General features: G+C 48.6%; 1 protein-coding gene across 1 annotated transcript in view; it reads left to right on the top strand.

The window, feature by feature from the left end:
• Positions 1-26,383, top strand: part of LOC311239416 (amyloid beta A4 precursor protein-binding family B member 1-interacting protein-like) — a gene marked incomplete at its 5' end in the record, with an annotated part of 84,345 nt that overhangs the window by 53,170 nt on the left and 4,792 nt on the right. Inside the window, one exon of the mRNA XM_084327720.1 lies at positions 5,440-5,538. Within this exon, the coding sequence (XP_084183846.1) occupies positions 5,440-5,538 (99 nt within the window). The remainder of the gene's footprint in view (positions 1-5,439; positions 5,539-26,383) is intronic.

The following is a 26,383-nucleotide window of genomic DNA, read 5'->3' as shown; positions in this document are numbered from 1 at the left end:
CTGGCTACCTAGACCCACTTCAACCAGCGTCGCGGAGCATTCAGCCTCGCTGGCTACACAGCTTGTCGGTGTGCTGGAGTCTGGAGCCAGCTACCGTTAGCTTGCAGAGGCTCCAGCACACCGACAAGCTGTGTAGCCAGCTACCGTTAGCTTGCAGAGGCTCCAGCACACCGACAAGCTGTGTAGCCAGCTACCGTTAGCTTGCAGAGGCTCCAGCACACCGACAAGCTGTGTAGCCAGCAGGCTGAATGCTCCGCGACGCTGGTTGAAGTGGGTCTAGGTAGCCAGCAGGCTGAATGCTCCGCGACGCTCCGGTTGCTAACGCCGGTCGCCGGCTGGTGCTAACTAGCTAGCCATCGCTCCCGAGAGCTAACGCCGGTCCCCGGCTGGTGCCAACTAGCTAGCGATCGCTCCCGAGAGCTAACGCCGGTCTGTCTGTCGAAGACCGAGGGAACCGCGTCCGGCTTCAGCTGATTAGTGGTCTTCTGGACAAACATCCCACCCCAACAACATAATCCGAGGCAATGAAGTGTTCTCTGCAGATCCTCCTTCCCTGTCCAACAGGCTGGTCGCGCCGCCTGAGTGCAGCCAGCCCGAGCCAACATGTCAACAACACTGTTTTTTTCACTGGTAGTTTGTGGAAATTAACCAACTTTCCTCTCTCTCACATGGTAAAATTAGTTTGAACAGCCAGGAGCAATACAAACAGAAACACCGCGGTCCCGTTGTTTTGTAGGCAACATTTTATTTGCTGACTGACCCATTCACTATAGGCAGCTAACCAGAGTGTATACACCCAACCAGCGGTATGACGTCAGCCATGACGTCAGCAACAAAATGGCGGCGCCCATGTTGAAAACAGGGATATTATATTATATTTTTCAGACAAATAAGATAGATTTCACATTTGATTATAGAACCCTGTCTTACACAAGGTACACAACAAACAAACTAGGATCACATTGCTCACTGCTTCATTTCCACTTTAAGCTTTGATTGTACAGCACTTTGGTTGGCTCTTGTGCTTTTAAATGTGCTATATAAATAAATTACTTGACTTGACTTAACTCCTCTTCGAAGTTCTACTCACCTTGACAATCTGAGGAGGAGGCTCTGAACTCTGAGGAGGCTCCCTCACAGGGAAGGAGAGTTTCGTGAGGAGGAGCTCTGACAACTCCCTGAAACAGATCCATCATATGGACCTGAACAACTCACGGAAGTCTTACCAACAGAGAAGCGCACAGTGACGTACTCTATGGCGGGGGAATTTCTGCGGTGCACACGCCCAATCTTCCAGGGCGTGGGACCAGGAAACTCCCCCCCCCCCCCCTCTTACCCTGTAACGTGCCGAACAGCAACGTGACAGGAACCTTGAAGGACAGGAGGTTTTAACCCCTGACCAATCAGAAAAGGGGAGGAAAGGATTACCAGTTCACCCCTTTACGACCCCACACCCATGATACGATGTAATGACAAAAAAGAACATGACACAGTCATAGTCAGCTACATGAAGTGTCTAACAGCTTCACACAGCTCATGTGCTAACCTGCTATCTGATTTTTACTAAGGAAAAAACACAGAATAGAGAGGGCCCCTTTAAGAGCCCCGATACCAGACTTACACATGTGCTTCTGTGGCCAACCTAACCCAGTTGTAGATCACAAGACACATACAACCCTTTATCACAAAAAAAAATGGCAAGTACACTCTTGCTACAGAGGAACGCCGTTTTTCATAACGAGAGAATACAGAATCCTCGATTATGTATCGGCCACAGGCCTTGCTAAGCACACACGATAAGCCCAGCGTTTCCGTTAGCCGGTAATTACCGGTATTTGACCGGCAAAATATGTTGAAGTCCGAATATTTAAATCTCCGGTGAAAATAATTCCTCTAAGCACAATTTTATTATTTGAATTGTATTAAAATCGGCTAAAATTAAATAGCCTATGCGATGAACGAAACAATAATTCCATTTTCAGTTTAATTGTTGCTTCACTCTGATAGGATGGCGCCGCTCAGATGTGAAACTTATTTTTCTTTTTTTTGAGCCTGCACGCTCTGGCCACCATAACGACAAACAGGTACACGAGGAAGAGAGAGAGATGGCGAAACAAGCTAAGCTTAGTAAATATTTCATGAAACCAAGCACAAGCAGGTCTAATAATGACAACGAAGATGAGTCTTCTGAACTTGAAGTCACAGAGACCGCTGACGCTGATGCCGTGGTGGCTCCCGCGGAAAAGAAACAAAAATGTCGAGCGTACTTTTACTATTAATTTATTGATTGAACCACAAAGAGCATCCCCAGTCTGCTGCTACCGTTGCGAGCCTCGCCTGTTCCAATGGGGATCTATTAAAGTCGAACCAGCAACTAAAGTCGCTGTTCTCGCAGCCGTCGCAGGTACAAAACGGATAGGCACAACGAGAGACGGGGTGAGTGAGTGTTGACATTTTTAATCATATGCAACTGTTGGTTGACTGCCGTGTCACATAGTAATGCATATTATTGATTATAACTAAATGTAGGCTATAATAACCTATAATGAAATTAACAAATGCGTTACACGCATGTGGCTCGTCCTCTCTGCATGTGGCAACAACCCGATTTGTATGGAGAGAGAAGCTATACCAGTGACAAGACAATTCACACACAACACGCGTCGTATCCTAAATGTATTGCAGCAACACCCGTTTTGGAAAACATTGTTATTACAAAACATTTAGAAGGGAAGGAAGAAGAAGTGTTTAAGGTCCGGTCGGGACCTTCCTACCGTGAGCGCAGGCCAAGCGAACTGCAATTTGGCTAACGGGGCACCGACGTTAAACACAGCATTCCTGTGTTGACGACGAGGGCAGCGTTGCTGCGCCACCCAGCCGCTACGGTTCTCCATGTTGACGCAGTCCTCGCCGGCCGGGCTCCCGGTAGATTCGACTAACATCCTCTGTCAAAGATGACGTCGTAGTCAGAGTGTTTAAGGCATGTTATAGTCACAGAAAACGTTCAACAGTGTAGCATTAAGCTAACAGCCATTCGGCTGATAGCAACAAGCTAACGTATACCAGCCTGGTAAACACAGCAAGCTAACGCCACAGCTAACAGCTGCGCAGCTAACAGTTGACTGGCTAACACAGTAGTCCACAACTAGCACGCAAGCTAAGCAGCTATCACCTGAACTGTATACAATGACATAACAAGCCACACTTCAGACAGGCCGCTGTCCCAATCCCTCCCCTAACAGGGAAAAGAAAAAGAAATGTCAGAACACAGTTGTCAACGGTGATCCAGACATACACGGGGCCCTTTGAGCATGGAACTTCCGATAAAGAAGATCCTATGCCCACATTTCCTCGTTAGGGTATACTTTCATTTGTATATGAAAGATGGGGCCTGCACGGGACAGAGAAGCATCCGCTCTAGAATCCTGGGATCACCAGGACCTAGCGCGGCCCACTAGAGTAGCCATCATGGGGGTCAGACCAAGATCCCCCGACCGCCGTTTAAGCCGAGCAGAGGACCCTAGCCTGGATTCGGCGTTTCGTAAATTGTTAGCCAACCCCCACAGCATCAACAACAATCAGAGCTCGCAAGCAAAACAGTACGTACCCAACCTGGAAACAACCGCTTCTCACAATAGTCGGTGCGTCCTACAGTCCAGCAGCCGCAGCAAGGAGGATTGTAGTTGGGAAGCATGTTAGCGGCGTGAGCTCCTAATACGAAAAAACCGTTGAAGGTCGGAATGATCCAGACACTCCAGTAACGAAGACAATATCGCCGTATTTTCTCGAAAATAGTGAGAGAGAAAATAAAGATATGATGTCAACGTATCTCCTTGTTCTTCTGTTTTCCTTTCCTCAGACTAAATATTTTTCTTCACGTCAAGTGGGCATGTGAGCAGCACTAAGCTTGTGATGAAATTTGAGAAGGAGATGAGTATGTGGCCCCACCCCTGCTTATGTAGGTAAGCGGATGGGGGTGTGGCCAGATGAATGCTGGCATGTAAAGGTACATGGTGGAATTTTTTATTCAGTGTATATACGCTGAAGCGAGATATATGCAGACAGGTGCTGAGCAAGCCATAACGACATAGAACTGAAATATGCCCAAAAAAAAAGGAAAATGGCCATAGGGACGTTTTTTAATCAAAGGGCAGCAGAGACAAGTGATACAGGGACACAGGTAAGGTCTTACAATGGCTTAGTGATTATAACAGTGCAGTTCAGCATTCAGTAACCCATACTTTTTGTGAATGTATTTTCACACACCTCAAAACCGTACCTAAGGAAAATTGGCTCAATTGCAAGAAAAGTAATAGACAGTTATGATATTACATTCTGCATAATTCATATGCAAAATATTGTGGTTCCCTGCTTTAGTCTGTTGACACATTTCTATACTAAAAATGCTTGTGTAGTCCTGTGTCATACCTAAATGTCATATAACTGAATTGTATAGAAACAACTCACCAAAAGTGAACAACTGATTTGACAAAAAAAAAAAAAAATCCACCAATTTTCTGGAGATTTAAACTGCTGGGGTCAAAAGGACCCCAAGGATAAAGGGGGTTAAGTAAATTCAAGTTAAAGGGGCAGTTCAGACTAAATAAAAACAAACAAACATATTTTCTCCTTTACCTGAAGTGCTATCTATCTATCCAGTTAGTTTTGATGTGATTCGCTTAGTTTGGGAGATACCTGCCATAGAGATATCTGCCGAAGTAGGCCTATATCAGGTACGCCTATTGCTTATTAACAGCGGAGGAGTGCGCCGAATGCTTCCGCGTTTTCCCTGATTGGCTGCGACACGCCCCGCGGCAGGCGCGGCAACCGCAGAGCTTGCAGCATTATTTAGCCGTAAACCGCCATGATTCTCATTCGAAGCTTAGCTCACCTGGCAGCGCGGCGGTCCTGCGGTCCGTTGGTTTCAAGTTCGAATCCCATCAATTTTTTTTTTTTTTTCGTGTATTCTTTCGCCGGTTAAGGTTAGGCATGGTTAAGGTTAAGGTTAAGGTTAGGCATTGTTTCGGAGTTGGTTAAGGTTAGAAAGGTTAAGTTTAGGCGCTGTTAAGGAGCTGGTTAAGGTTAGAGTTTGTCTTAGAGAATGGCAATATTCTTTCTATGGTTAAGGTTAAGGTTAGGCATGGTTAAGGTTAAGGTTAAGGTTAGGCATTGTTTCGGAGTTGGTTAAGGTTAGAAAGGTTAAGTTTAGGCGCTGTTAAGGAGCTGGTTAAGGTTAGCGTTTGTCTTAGAGAATGGCAATAGACAGCCTATTTCCGCACTGCCGCTCTCTCGCGCTGCCGCGGTCACATGGTCACATTGTCACATTCTTGCACTCCTCCGCTGTTAAAAAGCAACACGCATCAGGTACACAAAGGTTTTCAGACACGACACATGTTCCAGGTGCATTATTCTGACGTTTGACTTGTGTTGTTTTCCCAGCATCCCTGTATCCAAAAGGAGTCCCAGTACATCAGGTTTCTGTGCTGTGAGGATGAACACACGTTGTCTCTCTGGGTTTCCTCCATCAGAATAGCCAAGGTCAGTCACAACACTCTCCACTGCATTGTGAAAACAGGGCTCCCTAGAAACATGTATAAACCCACCCCTACCTTAAAGGAACACACCAACTTTTTGGGAAATGAGCTTATTTGCCATCTACCCTGGAGTTAAACAAGCAGATACATACCCTTTTATTCTCTGTGCATGCATTAGGTGTCAGGAACACCCGCGCCGTTAGCCTAGCTTAGCGTCATTCACTGGAAGTAGGTTCCTCCATGTAGCCTAGTTCACGAAACACACTCCAAATACAACTCCAAAACTTTCCTGTAAACATGTTGTGACCTGTGTATTTACCACATAGAGAAATACAAATGTTAAATTACCGGTAGACATTTTCGTTTTCTAAGCAGATACATATAAAATTTTTTATAAAAAAAGAATTGCCGAACCACTACTGCCTGGGCACAGTGATTTCATGCATCAGCTCAAAAGGCCCTTGTAAACGGGCGGCTGGGTGGCGCAGTGGGCAAGGCGCTCGCCACCAACGCAGGAGATACTGGTATCGAGCCCAGCTCTCTGCGTTGCTTCCGGCTTGGCCGGCCGTCATACTAACACAATTGGCAGTGTTAGAGGGTGGGAAAGCCGTGGGTGGGTCCTGGTCGTTGTAAACAGCGACTCCTACAGTTCGGTCGGGGCGCCTGCACAGCGAGGAAAGGATCTAAGGGGGGTAGTGTTACACCCTCTCAGTGAGAGTCCGCGCTGCCAGGTGAAAAGAAGCGGTTGATTGACTACACATGTGTCGGAGGAAGCATGTGATAGCCTCCACTCTACCAGACCGACTGTAGTGGGTAGGTGCACAGCGACCAGGAAGGGGATTGGGAATTGGCATAATGACTAACATTGGGATGGGAGAAAAACTGAGGAAAAAGGAGGGGAAAAAAGATTATATAAAAAAAAAAAAAAAAAAGACCCTTGTAACTTCCGCCAATAAAACCAATATGACTAGTAGCTAGCGACAGGACACGCTTTCATTGAGTGAAGTGGATATCATCAGATAGACTAGCAGCTAATAGTATCTTCTAGATAAATCACAACTTTACATTCAACTACTAGGAACTACTATCTGTGTGTCTGACTCCCACCTAAACAGACTACCTAAACACGCGAAAGGGGGATGCAGGGACCGCTGAGGATTATACTAGGATAGTCCAGCAAAGTTATGTCCTATTCATCAAGTCTCACAATATTAGCTAACATTAGACAGATGGAATACAGCCTTTCATCTAAAAACATAATACAACACTTACCACAGCCATGGTTGGCAGTGTTTCACTTTCTCCTCTGTGCGATGCCAATGGATGGGATGGCCGTATCCTTCAGAAAAAGTCTCATGGTTCTGGTTCTAAGTTCCATTTTTCACAATAGTCATCTTGTGCAAAATGCTCTGAGCAAACACGCTATGTTCAGAGCAAGTAGCCATAGCTTCATCCGGTCCGGATCTTTAGTTGGAATTCTATGAAACAAAAAATTAAACCCTGGCTTCGATTGTACATGATTGTAAAGTTGTGATTTATCTAGATACTATTAGCTAGTCTATCTGATGATATCCACTTCACTCAATGAAAGCGTGTCCTGTCGCTAGCTACTAGTCACATTGGTTTTATGGACGGAACTTACAACAGGGCTTTTGAGGTGATCCACAGGGACTGATGGCCAACTTCTACTACTGCGCAGTAGAGAGTGTACTCACGTACGGACTACTGGTGTGCAGGGAGCGAAATTAACTTTTTGACTCACCGGCCAGTGGCGGGTAGATGGGAAGAATCTACCCGCCAAGCATATTTCTTACCTGCCAAATTTTTTTTGATTAAAAAAAAAATATATATATATATATATATTTTATATAATTTTTTTTTTAAATAAAATATATATTATATAATCATACTTGTAGTTGTATTATCTGCGAGACATCGCCACCACGCAATAAGTCAAAATGCTCGCTATCTGCAAACAGCTCCACTGTCTGTGTGTACTCTAGTAGCCTCCAGCTCCAAAAAGGATTCTCCTGTGCTGCAGCGGGACCCTATACTAATACTCTACATTCAGCATGCAAGGATTCTCCGGCGCTGCAGCTGGACCCTATTGGTATAATGTTAGGGTTCTTTGGTCAAATCACATTCAACATGCCCTCAGCTACAATACGCATTGAATCAATGTTATAAGACATTGATATCAGGGGCTATCTGTAGCTACTGCTAGCCCGCTATGTAACGTTAAGACAATTTTGTTTACTGGGACATATAGATCTAACGTGAGCTAGCTAACGTGAGCTAGCTAACGTGAGCTAGCTAACGAGGGAACGGAGGTATTATGCACTCGAGTCGACTATTGCTGGAGCATTTGTTGATATCAGTAGCTAGCCAGCTAGATACTGTGGTATAATATAATGTTCTCATGTAAAGATATTCCCCTCCCCTGTGTCCCCTTACCTGTGCCCCCCCCCCCTCTCTGTGGAATAAGACATTCCCCTCCCCTTTCTCCCCAATCCTGTGCCCCCCCCCCTTTCTCCCCAATCCTGTGCCCCTCTCCCCAAACCTGTATCTGTTACAGGCATATGTTTATAGCCTGTGTTAGAGGGACACCTAGTGGTGCTTGACCAAATGTGATGTGTTGACATGCGCACTGCTGTAACCTCAGTTTAATAAAAGATATACTGAAACATGGTGTCAGAAGCGGGAGCTCCGAAAGAAATAAACGTATAAGGAATAAAACCACGCCATGGCGAGCAACAGCATCCCAGCGCCCGAGGGCATGCGCATGTCTGGGGATTTGGCGAAGAACTGGGATGTTTTCAGGGCAGAGTTTGATGATTTTTTGCTAGCTACCGGTCTGAATGAAAAGCCGAAGCCAGTTCAAGCAGCCACGCTGAGACGGCTAATGGGAAGTGAGTGCCGTCATGTTTATACACACAGCCTCGCGTTGACGGATGATCAACGTAAGGACCCAGATAATATTTTGCGCGCATTGAGGGATCATTTCAAGCCGGCGAAGAATGTGATCTATGAAAGATACATGTTTGGATGTTGCAAACAGGAGACTGATGAGCCAATAGACTGTTTCCTGACGAGGCTAAAGGAGAGAGCGTCAGCATGTGAATACCGCGCACTGAAGGACGAGCTGATTCGGGACAGGCTTGTGCTGGGTGTCGCAAATGAAGGCACCAGGAGGCGCTTACTGCGGGAACGTGAGTTAACGTTACTAGCGGCGACTGAAATCTGTCGGCTCGCTGAACTGACCGAGAGACATATAAGGGTGATGGCCCCGCCAGCGCAGACAGACAGTGTGAATGCCGCTGACAGACAGAGCGAGAGGCGCGCATTTCAAAGGAGGGCGGCGCCAGCGGAGAGGGAGCCCCAGTGGAGCTGTAAATATTGTGGGGGGAGCCACAAACGGGGCAGAGAGCAGTGCCCAGCCTATAGTAAAACCTGCCGGATATGTGGCATAGCAAATCACTTTGCCAAGGTATGCCAGGCTGGTAGCAGGTCTGACAGAGTAAAAAAGATAAATGTGCTTGAAGATGATGACAAGAAGGGGGAATACTCAGATACAGATGATAGACTGTTTCAAGTCACTGAATGTGTAAATACTGCAAAGGCCCAGCAGGGGCGCAAGTGGTTTGTGAATCTAAGCCTAAATAAAAAAAAGCAGCAGTGCCAGCTGGACACAGGCTCTACCTGCAATGTCATGGGCCGCAGGATTAAAGAGAAGCTGTCACCCAGAGCGGCGCTACACCAGAGCACGGCCAGGTTGAAACTATACTCTGGGGAAATCATGCCATCATTGGGAAAATTTCACACTGAATGTGTCATCCGCGGAGAAAAGCACAATCTCACATTTGAGGTAGTCGACACCGAGCAGAAGCCTCTTCTCGGGGGGAGCACGTGCGAACGTCTGGGCCTCGTGAGCTTCACGGTTCCGGATGAACTTAATAAAGTTGATATAAGTCCACCTATGCCCCTCACAAAAGTTCAGCTGCTGAGAGACTATCATGATGTTTTTAATGACCCAATCGAGTCGGTCCCGGGAGTGATACACTTTGAGCTGGATCCTGAAGTGGTGCCGGTGCAGTGCGCACCAAGGAATGTCCCAGTGGCTCTGAAGGAGAGAGTCAAGGAGGAACTTGACAGACATGTCAGGGTCGGCAACATCACGCCTGTGACTGAGCCCACACCATGGATAAGTAACATGGTGACGGTGGCAAAGCCAGATAAAATAAGGATTTGTATCGACCCGAAGCCTCTCAACCAAGCGCTGCGGAGGTCTCACTAACATATGCCTACACTGGAAGATGTGTTGTACAAGTTGCCAAAGGCCCGCCTCTTCACACTGGCGGATGCTCGCGATGCCTTTTTACAGTGCAAACTTGACGACGAGAGCAGCCGTCTGACGACCTTTTGGACGCCGTGGGGTCGGATGAGATGGCTCAAGCTCCCTTTCGGAGTCTCTGTTGCGCCTGAGATATATCAGCGCAAACAACATGAGCTGCTAACGGGCTTGGCCGGTATCGAACCGATCGCTGATGACATCCTGGTGGTCGGATGTGGTGATACGGATGCCGAAGCCGAACTGGACCACGACAAAAACTTGAGTGCTCTCATGGAACGATGCAGAGCAGTGGGACTCAGGCTGAGTGAGCGCAAGCTGCAATTCAAACTCAAGGCCGTACACTTCCACGGCCACATACTGTCTGCGGAGGGACTGAAAATTGACCCAGAGAAAACACGTGCCGTGCTGGAAATGCCGACGCCCACAGACGTGAAAGCGGTGCAGCGCTTTATTGGATTTGTGACGTATCTAGCAAGGTTTCTGCCAAAACTCTTTGAGGTCTGTGAGCCGCTCTGCAGGCTCTTGGATAAAGACGTCATGTGGCATTGGTTGCCAAAACACGAAGATGCGGTGCGTGAAGTGAAGCGAATGGTCACCAGCACACCTGTACTCAAATATTATGACATCACAAAGCCTGTTACGATCCAGAGCGACGCCAGCATGACCGGGCTGGGGGGCTGTTTGTTGCAAGGGGGACAGCCCGTGGCTTTCGCCTCGAGGGCACTGACGCAGACAGAGCAAAACTACGCTCAGATCGAGAAAGAGTGTCTGAGCATAGTCTTCGCCTGCCAGAGATTCCACCAGTACCTATATGGCAGGAACACTATCACTGCAGAGACTGACCATAAGCCGCTGATCACAATATTCAAGAAGCCCCTCCTGAGTGCACCGAAACGTCTCCAGGGTATGTTGCTGCAGCTGCAGAACTATAATCTTGATGTGGTCTACAAGCCTGGCCCCGAGATGTATGTCAGCGACACCCTGAGCAGGGCCACCCTGCCGTGCCATGGGTCTGACACCCCGTACGTGCAGCATGCTGTGTGCGCTGTGGACAGCACCCAGGCAGAGTATTCACAACTGGACCAGGCGCAGCACCTGAATGTTACAGCTTTTAGATTTGGCCAGATTGTGCAGCACACAGAGACAGATAATGTGCTCCAGGAGCTGGCGTCTGTGATTCTCAGTGGCTGGCCAGACTTTAAAGAGGACACCCCACTGGCAGTGCGGGAATACTGGCCCTTCAGAGACGAGCTGAGTGTTCAAGATGGGGTGTTATACAGGGGACAGTGTGTCATTATACCAAAAGCCATGAGGTCTGAACTGCTCAAACGCATACACACTAGCCACATTGGTGGGGAGGCATGTTACAGGCGGGCCAGGGATACCCTTTTCTGGCCAAACATGAGAGCGGAAATAAAGGACTTTGTGGCAAACTGCTCCGCATGCAACGAGTATGCACGAGTCCAGCAGAAGGAATCTATGATGTCGCATGACATACCAGCACGCCCGTGGCAAGCAGTAAGCATGGACGTTTTCTCATATGCGGGAAAGGACTATCTTATCATTGTAGATCAATACTCAGACTTCTGGGAAATCGATCATCTGCCGGATCTGTCTGCTGACACACTCATCACACGATGCAAAGCTCAGTTTGCACGTTATGGACAGCCAGACAGGGTGATCTCAGATAATGGCCCACAGTTTGCATGCGAGCGGTTCAGGAGGTTTGCAGCGAGCTGGGGTTTTTCCCATGTCACGTCTTCACCCCGACATCCTCAATCCAATGGCAAGGCGGAGTCGGCCGTTAAGATTGTCAAATCACTCTGTAAGCGGGCAAAATTGGATGGCACGGATACATGGTTGGCCATCCTTCACTGGCGTAACACACCCACCGAGGGGATGGACAGCAGCCCGGCCCAGCGCTTAATGGCACGCAGGCTCAAGACTTCACTGCCGGTCACAGACAGCCTGCTTCTACCACGGGTGGTGGACGGAGTAGCAGAGAAGCTGCGGTGGAAAAGGCGGATCGCAAAATCATTCTACGACACGGCTGCCAGGGACCTTCCAGAGCTTAATGTTGGAGATCACATAAGGATGAAGCCTCTGCCCGGTGATCGCACAGGGAGGTGGCGCCTGGGCCAATGCCTCCAGAGGGTCGCTCCTCGCTCATTTGTGGTGGATGTGGACGGCACACACTACAGACGCAACCGAGTGGATCTGCGTGTTGCGGAGCGCTCAGCCCAAGCACAACAGTCGGACATACTACGGCCGGAGCAAAGCAGTCCTGACCAAGCTCATGTCACTGGAGTGACAGCCTCTGCCGGGACGCAGATTGTCCCAAGTCAAGGGGAGGTAGGTGGCGAGGAACATCCCTGCACGCCACACGCACCGAGGACACCGGTGACGGGCGTGACGACAAGGGGTACTGACACGGCAGGCCATGGTGTCTACTCACGGAGTGGCCGCCTGTCACGGCCACCACAACGACTGGACTTGTAATTTTTTTTTTTTAGAGTAAAGTTGGGCAATGTTATGTTAGAATGTCATCGAAGTAATGTTATTATGATGACTGGACTTTGAAAAAAGAAAAAAAAGAAACAGTTGGGCAATGTTATGTTAGAATGTCATTTGAAGTTGTGATTGATAAACAAGATGCAAGCATATCATTATTTGCAAACAGCTAAAGGAAAGGAGATGTTACAGGCATATGTTTATAGCCTGTGTTAGAGGGACACCTAGTGGTGCTTGACCGGATGTGATGTGTTGACATGCGCACTGCTGTAACCTCAGTTTAATAAAAGATATACTGAAACAGTATCCCCCCCCCCCATTTTACCTATCAAATGGGACCACATCCCCCCCTTGTTAACTATATAAGTCTCCTCCCGAGATCAATCCAGGTCTTTTACCTGGGTCATTTCAGCTGATCACCTGGGGCGAAGCCCTTAGCCATTCTCTCTTCTGTACTATACTGTTTGGTTAATAAACCTTGTTATTATCCAAACCTCGGTTGACTGAGAACATTCTTCTTCAGGATATCCCTACTAACTAACCACGTCTATCCTGCCTCCGAGGATCTCTACTCCACCCAAGGCACCACTGTAACAGTCCAACACTGAACCTGCCACTTCGACCATGCCTTGAGTGGGATTCAAACCCCGGTCTCCCGCACCGGGGGCGACATCACAGACCTTTGCGCTGGGAAGGATATCCCTCTCAAGGCATGGTCGAAGTGGCAGGTTCAGTGTTGGACTGTTACAGTGGTGCCTTGTATAGTGAAACCCAAGGGGTATGGCATGAGTGAGACAAAGTTACACGTTATAAGTCACATAAAGCTAGTTTTAAATAGGATTCTAATCAATTGGATAGATTTGATCTAAAAGCTAAAAGAAAGAATCAACCTTTCTTTAGAGATAATGAATAAATGCAGATAATGTTTAAATAAGACCAAAATCATGCCTCCTCTTTTCCACAGTAACATTGATGAGATATGTATATTGTGTGAGATGATAAAAACGAGAAGGACTAGCTAATGTTTATTGAGCACACATGCAGTCAAAGAGACTTCACCCAGACGAAAAGAAAGGGGAGGGGAATGTCTTATTCCACAGAGAGGGGGGGGCACAGGTAAGGGGACACAGGGGAGGGGAATATCTTTACATGAGAACATTATATTATACCACAATACCGTTAGACAATGCCTCGTCATGTATTAAACTAAAAGTGAATAGTTGACTGGGTCATTGTTTAAACAGTAACGGTAGCTCATGGAGGTCCGGTCTAGACTAGACGCAGACTGCCTCTGTGTTTGTTGATACGAGCAGAAGCCAATAGTATCCCGCTGCAGGGCTGGGCGGATATGACTCGTTGCCACGGGTTCTTTCAAAATAAGAGTATCATACGAACTGAATGCTGCTAACTGCCGGAGCCATCGATATTATGACTGGAACTGCGCTTGGAGCGAAAATGAGACCCGCACTGATTTTCAAAATAAGAGTATCGTTATGAACTACACGTCTACACGCCACACGGCGGGCAGACCCCCCAGTGGCAAGCGCCAAAGGTAAAAACTGAGCGCCCCTGGCGGGCGGCGGGCTTTAATTTCGCCCCCTGCTGGTGTGGTTTACTGGCTGCACCAGGGCAGAGAAGGAGGCCCTCCACAGAGTGGTCAAGGCTGCGAGGAGGATCACTGGAGCTAGCCTCCCAGATATCTCCACAGTCTTTACCTCCCGCTGCCTAACTGTGAACCGGACTTGCATTGCTGCACTATAAATATTTCATCCTTTGCAAGTCCTTCCATCAACTCACTGGACTGAAATATTTATATTTATTAATTTATTTGCACTAGCACTAAATGCACTTGGGACAATGATGGTATGTTATATATTGAGAACATTGGGACATTGATACTTTATTACTATATTACTATTATTATTGACATTATTATTTTGCACATGCTATATCTTATGTTGTATGCCAGTGGTGATGTTCCTAACACATTTTCGTTGTACCAACAATGACAAATAAAGATCTATTCTATTCTATTCTATGCGTGAAATCACTGCGCCCAGTGGTTTGGCAAAAAAAGGTTCAGAGTATGTATCTGCTTAGAAAACAAAAATGTCTCATTTAAAATGTGTATTTCTCCACGTGGTAAATACACAAGTCACAACATGTTTACAGGAAGGTTTTGGAGTTGTATTTGGAGTGCATTTTGTGACTGTTGGGAACTAGGCTACATGGAGGAACCTACTTCCAGTGAATGATACTAAGCTAGGCTAACAGTGCGGATGTTCCCTACGCCTAATGCATGCACAGAGAAGAAAAGGGTATGTATCTGCTTGTCTAACTCCAGGGTAGATGGCAAATAAGCAAATTTCCCCAAAAGTTGGCGTGTTCCTTTAAAGGAAGACACCCAACATTTTGGGAAGTACACTTATTTGCCATCTTTGCGTTGGTTTTTCAGTTATTGTAAGTTGTATTTCTTCACTTTTGATGGAGCTAGATGAACTGCTCCCTACTGCTTCCAGTCCTTGCGCTAAGTGAATTTGGTGCATTTTGTTTTTATACAAGCTAAGCTAGGCTAGCCTGCACCTGGACTTCTCTCTAGAGCTACTGGGTACGCAGAAGAAACCGATGTAGACTCTGGGGAAGATGGCAAATAAGTGTATTCCACAAAATGTTGGAGTGTTCCTTTAACCCTGACCTTATCCTCATCGGACCTCACCCCACACATTAGTTAACTGCCCCACTTTAAAGTCACCATGAAATGGCTAGCAGAATGCTATTTGATTCCATGCGTTTCCTGTAAAAATAGGAAGCTAGGGAGGGACTTTGATTGGCGTTTACAGTAGCCAATAGCACTGAATGTGCATTACGGTCGACCCATTAGCTATCAAGCTAATGTTAGTGACTCTGTACTGAGCTCTGTTAAGGAAGGACAGGACACACTCACTGAGAAACATTGCTTTATACTGAAAACTAAGGTAAGCCATTTTAAGTTTATTAGTGAATCTTAAAAGTGAGGAACCAGCTGACTTGATTAAAGGGGCGTGTTTAAAACAGCCATTTTGTTTAGTTAAGTGCCCCCATTAAGGGACTGTTTCCTGTTTACTAGTAGCAACTGATTTGCTAAGTGAGCCATTAAGAGCCTGCCCTGTTTAAAAGCAGAAGTCCAGACTGTGTTGAAATCACTCTGTACTGAGCTCTGTTAAGGAAGGACAGGACACACTCACTGAGAAACATTGCTTTATACTGTAAACTAGGGTAAGCCATTTTAAGTTTATTAGTGAATCTTAAAAGTGAGGAACCAGCTGACTTGATTAAAGGGGCGTGTTTAAAACGGCCATTTTGTTTAGTTAAGTGCCCCCATTAAGGGACTGTTTCCTGTTTACTAGTAGCAACTGATTTGCTAAGTGAGCCATTAAGAGCCTGCCCTGTTTAAAAGCAGAAGTCCAGACTGTGTTGAAATCACTATGTACTGAGCTCTGTTAAGGAAGGACAGGACACACTCACTGAGAAACATTGCTTTATACTGAAAACTAGGGTAAGCCATTTTAAGTTTATTAGTGAATCTTAAAAGTGAGGAACCAGCTGACTTGATTAAAGGGGCGTTGTAACTGAGGGGTACAATTCCCTGACTGTATTGATAAGTATGGTATCATTAAACCACTACCGCTTTATGTACTTTAATTACTGGCCATACAGTACATGATATCTAAATATAATGAACACTTCCCACAATGAACCGGTTCTACACAAAGTTGTCTTTAAGTATTTATTGCAGCAAAAGGTACATAATACTTCTCTATTATACTTTGAATGCACTTGTAAGGCAAAGGAATGTGCGTAGGCAAATCAACAATGAATGTCCATTCTCTGGTTACGCAGGAGGTAATTATACAACCTGAATCTTAGGGAATTATATCTATGGTACACTAGTAATATATAGCGGGAGATACTGGAAGGGTCCCCCTGGTTGTAAGCCAGCAGGGGTAGAGGATCTGTCGGTAGTAGAGAGTCTGGTCAACGATGACTAAGGAGACTCCAAGTACAGGAGACGGTGCAATAGTCTCTTGATCCACAGACGAATACAGCTGTTCTCCGTAGACTGTAGCTCCACAGTGAAGAAAGCTAGCCGGCCTCAGGCTCTCTGAGGCGCCGACTCGACTTGGCTCCTCGCGGGGTAAATCCAACACGTGTAAGCGTCGGCGATTCTCCGCTCCATAAATCACAGGACCAAAGCAAATATAATCCAGCCGCAAAGGGCTATGTAGTCGTCGGGTAGATTAATCCAGTGTACATGTCCACACGGTTCTCGTCTAGGTCTCCTCGGGTGAAAGCGCCATGAAAGCAGCCCAGCCTGGATAAGAACTCTAGCTAATACGAGGAAGCGTTGGTGATGCTGGTCACTGTAGAACTTTAGCCGCACGATACACTATACACAAATAGACTATTACTGACTTAATAGAAATATGTCGCACTCGACGGTATAGCGCCAAACTCTGACAATTCAGTTATTAATTCACACGCGGTCTCAATGCTCTATTCTGGGGCCAAACAGGCCATACTTCACCGCACGTTGTATCGTGGGTGAGGCTTCAACTTATTGGGTAACTCTTGACTTCTGACTAAGACTAAGACTAAGTGCTTCTGTATTCACCTGCGCCATATTTATATGCACGGTGAACAAACTAGTGCCAGCCTCATTTCTGTCTCGTAGCCCTGGGCAAGGCCGGGCATGCACAGACATGTCTTGACGGTGACTTTGAACCTGACTCTGGAGGCACGGCTCTGGCGCCTGTGGACCGCTGTCCAATAGGAGAATGAAATATTATGGTCTGGGCTAAAGGGATATTCCGTGTATATGTACAAGGAATATACAAGGGATATCAAACGATATACAAATACTATGCAATATATATCAATAAATAAATATATATATTCGGTTTAATCTGATCCTTTGTAACAGCCGCCCCCTAATTAGTCCCACCTAATTAGGTAAGCAGAGACAGATTAACGGCACTGTCCACTACTCAATGTCTGTTGTGAGGGGTCGGTCAGTTCACAAAGTCATGGGGTCATGGTCGTCATCGATAGTATCGGGGAGCCTTGGCAGTTCTATTAGCCTCGCCACGGGTCGGGTGTAGATCCGCCCTTGGACGAGCACTTCGGCTGCTCGGACCTTTCCGTCGGCACCGGTGATCACTTTGCTTACGCGGCCAGCCGGCCACATAGCTCGGGGTAGTGACTGGTCGATAATCATGACGACTGTTCCTTCTGTCAAATTGTCTCTCTCTTTCACCCATTTCTGGCGGGTCTGTAGAGACGGTAGATAGTGGAGTAGGAAGCTGTTCCAAAACTTGTCAGCCAATACTTGACTGTACCTCCACATTCTTCGGCCGTTCGCTTCTTCAGGCCTGTACATTGTCTGTGGTAGCGCGGGGTCCAGCCGCCCCATCAAGAGTGTGTTGGGGGTGACTGGGTCGACATCTGCTACATCACTTGAGACGTAACCGAGGGGCTTTGAGTTCAATACTCCCTCGATCTCCGTGAGGACTGTCATTAGGACTTCTTCCGCCACGGTCTGGGCCCCAAGCACGGCGTACAGGGCTGTCTTTATTGAACGTACTTCTCGTTCCCAAGTTCCACCGAAGTGAGGTGCGTTCGGGGGATTAAACTGGAAGTCAATCTGGGATGGAGCGAGGTGGGTCTTAAGTTCTGGGCCCATAGCTTGGAAGCTCTCTCTCAGCTCTCTTTCTCCGCCTTTGAAGTTTGTCCCGTGATCAGACAATAATATAGACGGTTTGCCTTTCCGCGATGTGAATCTTCGGAAGGCCATAAGGAATGAGTCTGTGCTCATGGTTGGAAGGAGTTCTATATGCATCGCTCGGGTGGTCATGCATTTGAATACAATACCCCACCGCTTCTCGGTACCTCTTCCTTTCTTTATATACAGCGGGCCGAAACAATCCATACCGGTGGAGTGAAAAGGCTTGTCGCCGAGTCGGAGGCGACAGGGAGGTAGGTCAGCCATCCGGGGTATACTGGGCTGCGCTCGCCACTTACGACAGTCTAGACAGGTTCGCTGGAAGCGCCGCACTGCTTCTCTCCCTTGCAGTATCCAATAACGACGTCTGATCTCCGCGAAGACTCTCTCTGCCCCGGCGTGATGCACATCCTCGTCGTATTTCTTTATGATCAGCTCTGTGACCTTGTGTCGGCTGTTTAAGACTATCGGGTACTTGACGTCATCCGGTAAGTCTGGAGCTCTCCGCAGACGACCACCCACTCTGATGAGACCATGGGCGTCGCTCTCGGGGGCTAGGTGGAGCAGTCTGCTGTCTGATGGGACGGGCTTTGCTCCCTGTAGACAGTCTAGCTCATCGGGGAACGAGTCTCTCTGGGCTCGTTGTAGTAGAAGAAGTTCTGCTTCTTCGTAGTCAGCTGCAGTAATGTCAGTAGTGAGCTGAACCTCTGGGTGGTGCCACAGGAATGTCTTTAGCTGCGCACTCTCTAGGGTGAGGCAATCGTCTATGTCGGGGTCTGTGGAGACGAGTGTGTTCAATCCACAGAACATAGATTTCTTGTTTTCGGCCTCCTCTTTACTCGCTTCCCGTGGGGTGGGTGTAGGCCACTCTTCTTCCGGGAGCTTGAGGAACTCTGGCCCGTCACTGTATAGGTTGTGACGGGTGAGGTCATCCAGGGACATTCCCCGGGTGATGACGTCAGCTGGGTTGTGTTTTGTGTCCACATACCTCCAGCTTGCTACTTCTGTTAAATCTTGAATCTCTGTGACTCTGACTCCCACGAAGACCTTGTATCTGCACGAATCAGACCGGATCCATGTGAGTACTGTCGTGGGGTCTGACCACAAGATTGTTCTTTGCACCGGAATGGTGAGTTCACGTTGGATTAATGTGGCGAGTTGCGCTCCTGCTAGGGCTGCGCAGAGCTCTAGACGCGGGATAGATTGTTGCTTTCGTGGGGCTATTCTTGAGCGAGCCAGGATGAAAGCAGTATGTATTTCTCCTCCCTCCTCTCGGGCACGCAAGTAGGCCACCGAACCGTAGGCTACTTCGGAGGCGTCGCTGAAGACGTGCAGGTCCATCTGGCACGTCTCCGGCCTCACTGTGGGTGGGAAGTAGCTGCGGCGTATGTTGACACCTGGGAGTGAGCTGAGTTCCGTCTCCCACTCTCTCCATGTGGATGCAAGGTGTTCGGGTATGGGGTCGTCCCAGCCCTGGTCCTTGTCCCATAACGCTCTTACAATCATCTTTGCCCTGGTGGTGTAAGGTAGAATACATCCCAACGGGTCATATTGTCTGGCGAGTGTTCTGTATACACTCCGTCTGGTGGTCGGTAGTGCAGTCGACCTTCCCTGCTCCTTGGTCAGGGGTGTGTGTTTATAATGGAGCGAGTCTGTTTTGAAGCGCCAGACTAGTCCTAATGTCATTTCTTGGGCTTCTCCTGGGATGGTCGCCATCCAGGTCTCGCTGCTTGCTGCCTTGTCCTCGGGGGAGAGGCTGCGCAATACTTGCGGGTCGCTGCTGGCCCACTGCCTGAGATCAAAGCCGCCTTTGATCAGGGAGGCGCGGAGCTTGAGTAGAAGGGCCTTGGCTTCTTCTGGCGTCGAGACGCTTTGCAGACAGTTGTCCACGTAGAAACTATTTCCTACACTTTGTCGGACCTCTTCATCAGCTGCTGGGTCCTCTGCGACGTGTTTTTGCAGTGCAAACGTAGCACAGCATGGGCTGCATGTGGTTCCGAAAGGGAGGACTTCCCATTGATAGATGGCTGGTTGCTCATCCCCGATCCTCTCTCTCCATAGGAACCGCAGCAGGGGCTTGTCCTCCTCCACTAGTCTCACCTGCAGGAACATCCCTTTGATGTCGCCGCTGATGGCCACCTTGTCTTGGCGGAAACGTAGTAACACGCCTAGTAGAGAGGGGCCGAGTGTTGGGCCGGGCAAGAGCTCTTTATTCAGATTTTGTGATCCGATCTGGTAGCTGCAGTTGAACACAATACGATCCTTGCCGTTGTGGTGGACTTTGTGGTGCGGCACGTACCATGATTCGGTCGTCTGATCGGCCTCTTTAATGTCAATTTTCTTTATGTGTCCCGCTGTGATTAGCTTGTTAATCTCAGCGCGGTACACCGTCTCTTGAGCGGGGTCTCTGGCTAGGCGCCGCTCTGTGTTCAATAGATACCGCTCCGTCGCTTCTTTTGGGGCGTGGAAGGTAGGCATACCCTCTCGCCTCAGGAGTGGAGTTGCGTATCTCATCACTCCGTTGACTTTGACTCTCTTTGTCCCTTGCTCGAGGAGGGCTATAGCGTAAATGTCTTCCTTGGAACGAATGTCTTTCTTTTCGTTCTTAAAGGGCATTGTCTCTAGTGTCCATAGCCTCTCGACATGCTGTAGGAGGGTGGTGTCTTCTTCTGTCACTCTGGAGTGGAGGCAGCTAGTGGCTGCTGTTCGGTTAAGAGACTTAGCGAGGGGGCCTTGTAATGTCCATCCTAGGCGGGTCTCGACTGCTGCAGGACAGCCTCTGGGCCCTGTGTGGACCCGGTCAATCGGGACTATGAGGTCTGCATGGTCGGAGCCTATCAGCAGGGTCGGGGTGGCACCGTCTGTGAGCGGTATAGGTAGTTGACGCAGGTGCACATATTTATCCATCAGCTTGGCGATGGGGTAGGTGTACTGCGACAGGCCTATTTCTTGGCTGGTGAAAGCATTAGTAATCCTATACCGTCTCTCTGGCTGCCCGCTTGCTGCGATAGTGAAGGAGACATTCTCGCCCTTTATCGTCTTTAGATCTCTTCTTATTGTCCGAATCGTCATCTGGTTTTCGCTCCCCCGCAGCCCCAGCTGGGCCGCAGCGGACGCGAGGAGAAGGGTCTTCTCTGACCCGTCGTCAAGGACGGCGTAAGTGTCCATGACCTTGTCTTGGTAACTCAGTGTTACGCGGACCACCTTTAAGAGCACCCGGGCGCCCCCGCTGCTGGCGGGGTCAATGTACATAACACTTGCCTTTGTGCTGCTTGAGGGTGCAGGCTTTCTTCTGTTACTGTCGTGTAGGACATCTAGGTGGGCTTCGTCACACCGACTACACCTCTTCTTTAAGTGGCAATCGGCTGCCATGTGACTGCGCGCACATCGGTAACAGCGTCGGTTGGACTTTATCCATTGACTCACCTCGTCGGCGGTCATCTTCTTGAACGTGTCACATTGTGACAACCAGTGTTCCTTTTCGCAGTACGGGCACACCATCTTCCACTTCTCTTTCATCGAGGGGGTACTGTGGTTCTTGCTGCTCGGTACTGATTCTGATTGGTGCATGACGGTCACCAATCTTCGGCCATCGTTTGCTCTCCTAGGTCCCTCTCTGGAGCTTGGGGTGCTCCGCATGAACGTATCCAACCGTAGGCTGTTGACCTCTCTCGCCAGGAAGTCGGCTAGGTCTAGGAGGGATGGCTCGGGACTGTTAGGATCATGGTGGTCTCTTTGCCGCCTGAAGCGCTCTTGTCGGGCGGGCGGAAGCTTCTCTAAAATCCTCTCGACATTAGAGTTTGCGTACAGTTCGTGCATACCCTTTTCTCTTTGCGCCCCCAGCATCCCTACCAGGGATTGTACCTTGATAGACAGGTCATCTAGTGAGCGATTGTCTGTGGCTGGGGGTAGGCGGTCAATATGCCTTATCTCTTGTATTACGTAGTCCCATATGCGTCCATATCTTTGGTCGAGTGCTGCTAGAGCCGCTGTGTATGGGGTAGTAGAGGTGGCATAGGCCAGCGCTATATTGTGCGCTCGGGGCACCTTGAGGTGCTTCAGTAGGATAGCATACTTGTACGGTTCATCAGCTACATCGGACATCATTGTCTCTAAGCACATTCGTAGCTCCGTGTACTGTGCTCTGTTCTCGTGGGTGAAGTCCGGAAACGTCGGTGTGCCAATGTATGATGCCATGGATGGCTGGCACATCGGTGAGCATTGGAAGAGAGGCCTCCTAGGCGAGTCTCCTCTTACGCCTCTTGGTGGGCTGGTACCTGCTGGGTACCATGGCCCGCGTATCCAGGTGTATTCCTCGGGGCTGGTCGTGCGTCAAGCTCACCCGTGAATTGAGTCGGGGGTCTGTAGCGCAGAGCCGCGGGGGTAGAGCCTGGGCTGTACTGGACCTCCTGGTCCTGTGGAGTACTGTGCTGCTGTCGGGCTTGACTCTCCTCCTCTCCCTCTTCTTCTTCCTCTGGCAGGTCCTCTAGATCCTGTAGTCGTCTATTTAGCCTCTCCGCGGTGTAGACCGTTTCTTCCTTGTAGCTGGGTCTCACTTGGACCGGTCGGGGAAGGGGTTCGGAGGGGGGTATAGGCTCTCTCTGGTGGTCGGGCTCAGGGTCGCTTGATCGGGTAGGGGAGGGTGCCCTTGACCCTTGTCTTGACGAGGCCCTGGAACCCCGTGCGGAGGGAGGGGGTGTTGCCCTGGTGATCAGCTGCTCCATTATCTGCGCTTGTAATCGGTCGCGCTCGGCTTCGCGCTTGGTGAGAGCGAGGTCGCGCTCTGCTTCTCTTTGGGCACCGGCAGCGGCGCGCTGGGCTTCGGCGGCGGCGCGCTGGGCTTCGGCCCGGTCCCTTACCATATTCTCTTCCGTCTGAAGGCGTCTAATCTCTAGACGTATACGATCTTCGTCGCTCCGTTGCTGCGCTTGAAGGCGTTCTCTTTCCATGGAAGAATGTTCGCGCTCACTAAGCGTCTGTGCTTGGAGTCGATCGCGCTCTGTTGAGGCTGCTAGGCTGGCGAGGAATGCCTGTGCCAGCATCTTGTCCGCCTCGCTGGGGGAAGACGCTGGTTGAGGTGATCCGCTCCTGGCAGTACTCGTTGGAGATCTGTTCTCCTGTGGCGAGTCCTGGAGATCCATCTCCGGGGTGCTCTCCTCTTCTTGTAGCGGGTAGAGTTCCATCCCTGGAGAGCTGTCTTTATCCTGGAGCTCTCCGGGGACTACTTCTTCGGTCTTGGCGGGGGGTAAAGTCATGTCGGGTCCCTCCTGGTCCCTACCGTGAGCTTGGTCAGTTACGTTAGAACCCACTAGGGCCTCTATTGGCGGGGTAGCCTGGTCGATAGGGTCGGACATAATTTTACTATCTACTTTTTCCGCGTTTACCGTCTGTAGAAGGCTAGGTAGTATATTGGCAACGTAATCCTCTAAGTACTGAGGTGTCTGCCGTCTACGCTGCGGGCGATCTACTTTAGGAGAACCGTTTTGTGGAGTGTTCATCATAGGCCATGTCAATATTAATACCACTATATTAATATTACGCTAGTTACCCTCCGGCTCGAAGGACCAATTGTAACTGAGGGGTACAATTCCCTGACTGTATTGATAAGTATGGTATCATTAAACCACTACCGCTTTATGTACTTTAATTACTGGCCATACAGTACATGATATCTAAATATAATGAACACTTCCCACAATGAACCGGTTCTACACAAAGTTGTCTTTAAGTATTTATTGCAGCAAAAGGTACATAATACTTCTCTATTATACTTTGAATGCACTTGTAAGGCAAAGGAATGTGCGTAGGCAAATCAACAATGAATGTCCATTCTCTGGTTACGCAGGAGGTAATTATACAACCTGAATCTTAGGGAATTATATCTATGGTACACTAGTAATATATAGCGGGAGATACTGGAAGGGTCCCCCTGGTTGTAAGCCAGCAGGGGTAGAGGATCTGTCGGTAGTAGAGAGTCTGGTCAACGATGACTAAGGAGACTCCAAGTACAGGAGACGGTGCAATAGTCTCTTGATCCACAGACGAATACAGCTGTTCTCCGTAGACTGTAGCTCCACAGTGAAGAAAGCTAGCCGGCCTCAGGCTCTCTGAGGCGCCGACTCGACTTGGCTCCTCGCGGGGTAAATCCAACACGTGTAAGCGTCGGCGATTCTCCGCTCCATAAATCACAGGACCAAAGCAAATATAATCCAGCCGCAAAGGGCTATGTAGTCGTCGGGTAGATTAATCCAGTGTACATGTCCACACGGTTCTCGTCTAGGTCTCCTCGGGTGAAAGCGCCATGAAAGCAGCCCAGCCTGGATAAGAACTCTAGCTAATACGAGGAAGCGTTGGTGATGCTGGTCACTGTAGAACTTTAGCCGCACGATACACTATACACAAATAGACTATTACTGACTTAATAGAAATATGTCGCACTCGACGGTATAGCGCCAAACTCTGACAATTCAGTTATTAATTCGCACGCGGTCTCAATGCTCTATTCTGGGGCCAAACAGGCCATACTTCACCGCACGTTGTATCGTGGGTGAGGCTTCAACTTATTGGGTAACTCTTGACTTCTGACTAAGACTAAGACTAAGTGCTTCTGTATTCACCTGCGCCATATTTATATGCACGGTGAACAAACTAGTGCCAGCCTCATTTCTGTCTCGTAGCCCTGGGCAAGGCCGGGCATGCACAGACATGTCTTGACGGTGACTTTGAACCTGACTCTGGAGGCACGGCTCTGGCGCCTGTGGACCGCTGTCCAATAGGAGAATGAAATATTATGGTCTGGGCTAAAGGGATATTCCGTGTATATGTACAAGGAATATACAAGGGATATCAAACGATATACAAATACTATGCAATATATATCAATAAATAAATATATATATTCGGTTTAATCTGATCCTTTGTAACAGGCGTGTTTAAAACTGCCATTTTGTTTAGTTAAGTGCCCCCATTAAGGGCCAGGTGTTAAGACAGCACTAATTAGTGATAGAGATTTAAAGGCTTGCTGGTTTAGCGTCAAAGAGGAGGAGTTTTCCTGGAGTTATCTGCAGAGGGATCCACCGATCCACCTAGTACACCCTAGTCCTATCTTACACTCCACTCTGAAAAATCTCCCTTTCCCTCCCACTCTGCTATTTCTCTACTTCCTCCCTGCCACTCTTGACAAGACAATGTGTCTCATACCTATTATCCACAATCTGCTCCTCTCGAACAGATTCAACCCACCCACGGCAGTTTGCTAGCAACCCGGCTAATCTCTCCTACCCTCCTACAGCCACTAATACACCTGTCACAGTACGGGGAGGCTTATGGAATTGTCAATCAGCAGTCAAGAAAGCTGACTTCATTACTGCCTACGCCCATAGTCTAAATCTGCAGCTCCTGGCTCTAACTGAGACCTGGATAACCCCCAATAACTTATCAACACCTGCAGCATTATGTACAAACTATAACTTCACTCACACACCTCGACCTTCCAGACGGGGTGGAGGCACTGGCCTCATGACATCTCCTTCATGGGCTACAAACGTAACACCACTCCCAGAACTGTCACTCTCCTCTCTCGAATATCATGCAGTATCTGTCTCTAATTCTTTCAATCTGACCATTGTTACACTCTACCGCCCTCCAGGTCCACTCGATCACTTCACAGATGAGCTGGACATGCTTCTAAGCTCCTTACCGGAAGATGGTACCCCTCTCCTTCTATTGGGCGACTTCAACCTGCCTGACTCATCTTAGTCAGTCATAGTAGTCTCCCTCCTACAATCGTTTGACCTGACTCCCACTGCCATGCCTCCCACCCACAAAGCAGGCAACTCCTTGGATCTCATATTTTCCCGTAACTCCAGCATCATTAACACCACGGTAACTCCCCTACATGTATCTGACCATTCCTTCATATCCTTCTCACTAACTCTCGTGCTTAACCGAAAGGTCTTCACCCCAACTCAAACAGTCTCACTCAGACGCAACCTGCCGTCCCTATCCCCCTCCACCCTCTCCTCTGACATACTATCCGCTCTACCTTTGAGTGACACCTTCTCTGCTCTCTCCACAAAGATGGCAACCTCCACCCTCCTTTCAGCCCTTGCAACCTCCTTCAACAAGCTCTGTCCCCTCGTTGAGAAACCTGCCCGCCGTTCCCCACCCAGTCCATGGCTGACAGATCCAGTGAGAGAACAAAGACAGGTCCTGAGAGCAGCTGAAAGG

Source organism: Notolepis coatsorum (assembly GCF_963971535.1).
Source record: "Notolepis coatsorum genome assembly, chromosome: 13".
Taxonomy (NCBI): domain Eukaryota; kingdom Metazoa; phylum Chordata; class Actinopteri; order Aulopiformes; family Paralepididae; genus Notolepis; species Notolepis coatsorum.
The sequence above is the reverse complement of the archived record's forward strand: the minus strand, read 5'-3'. Positions and strand labels throughout refer to the sequence as shown.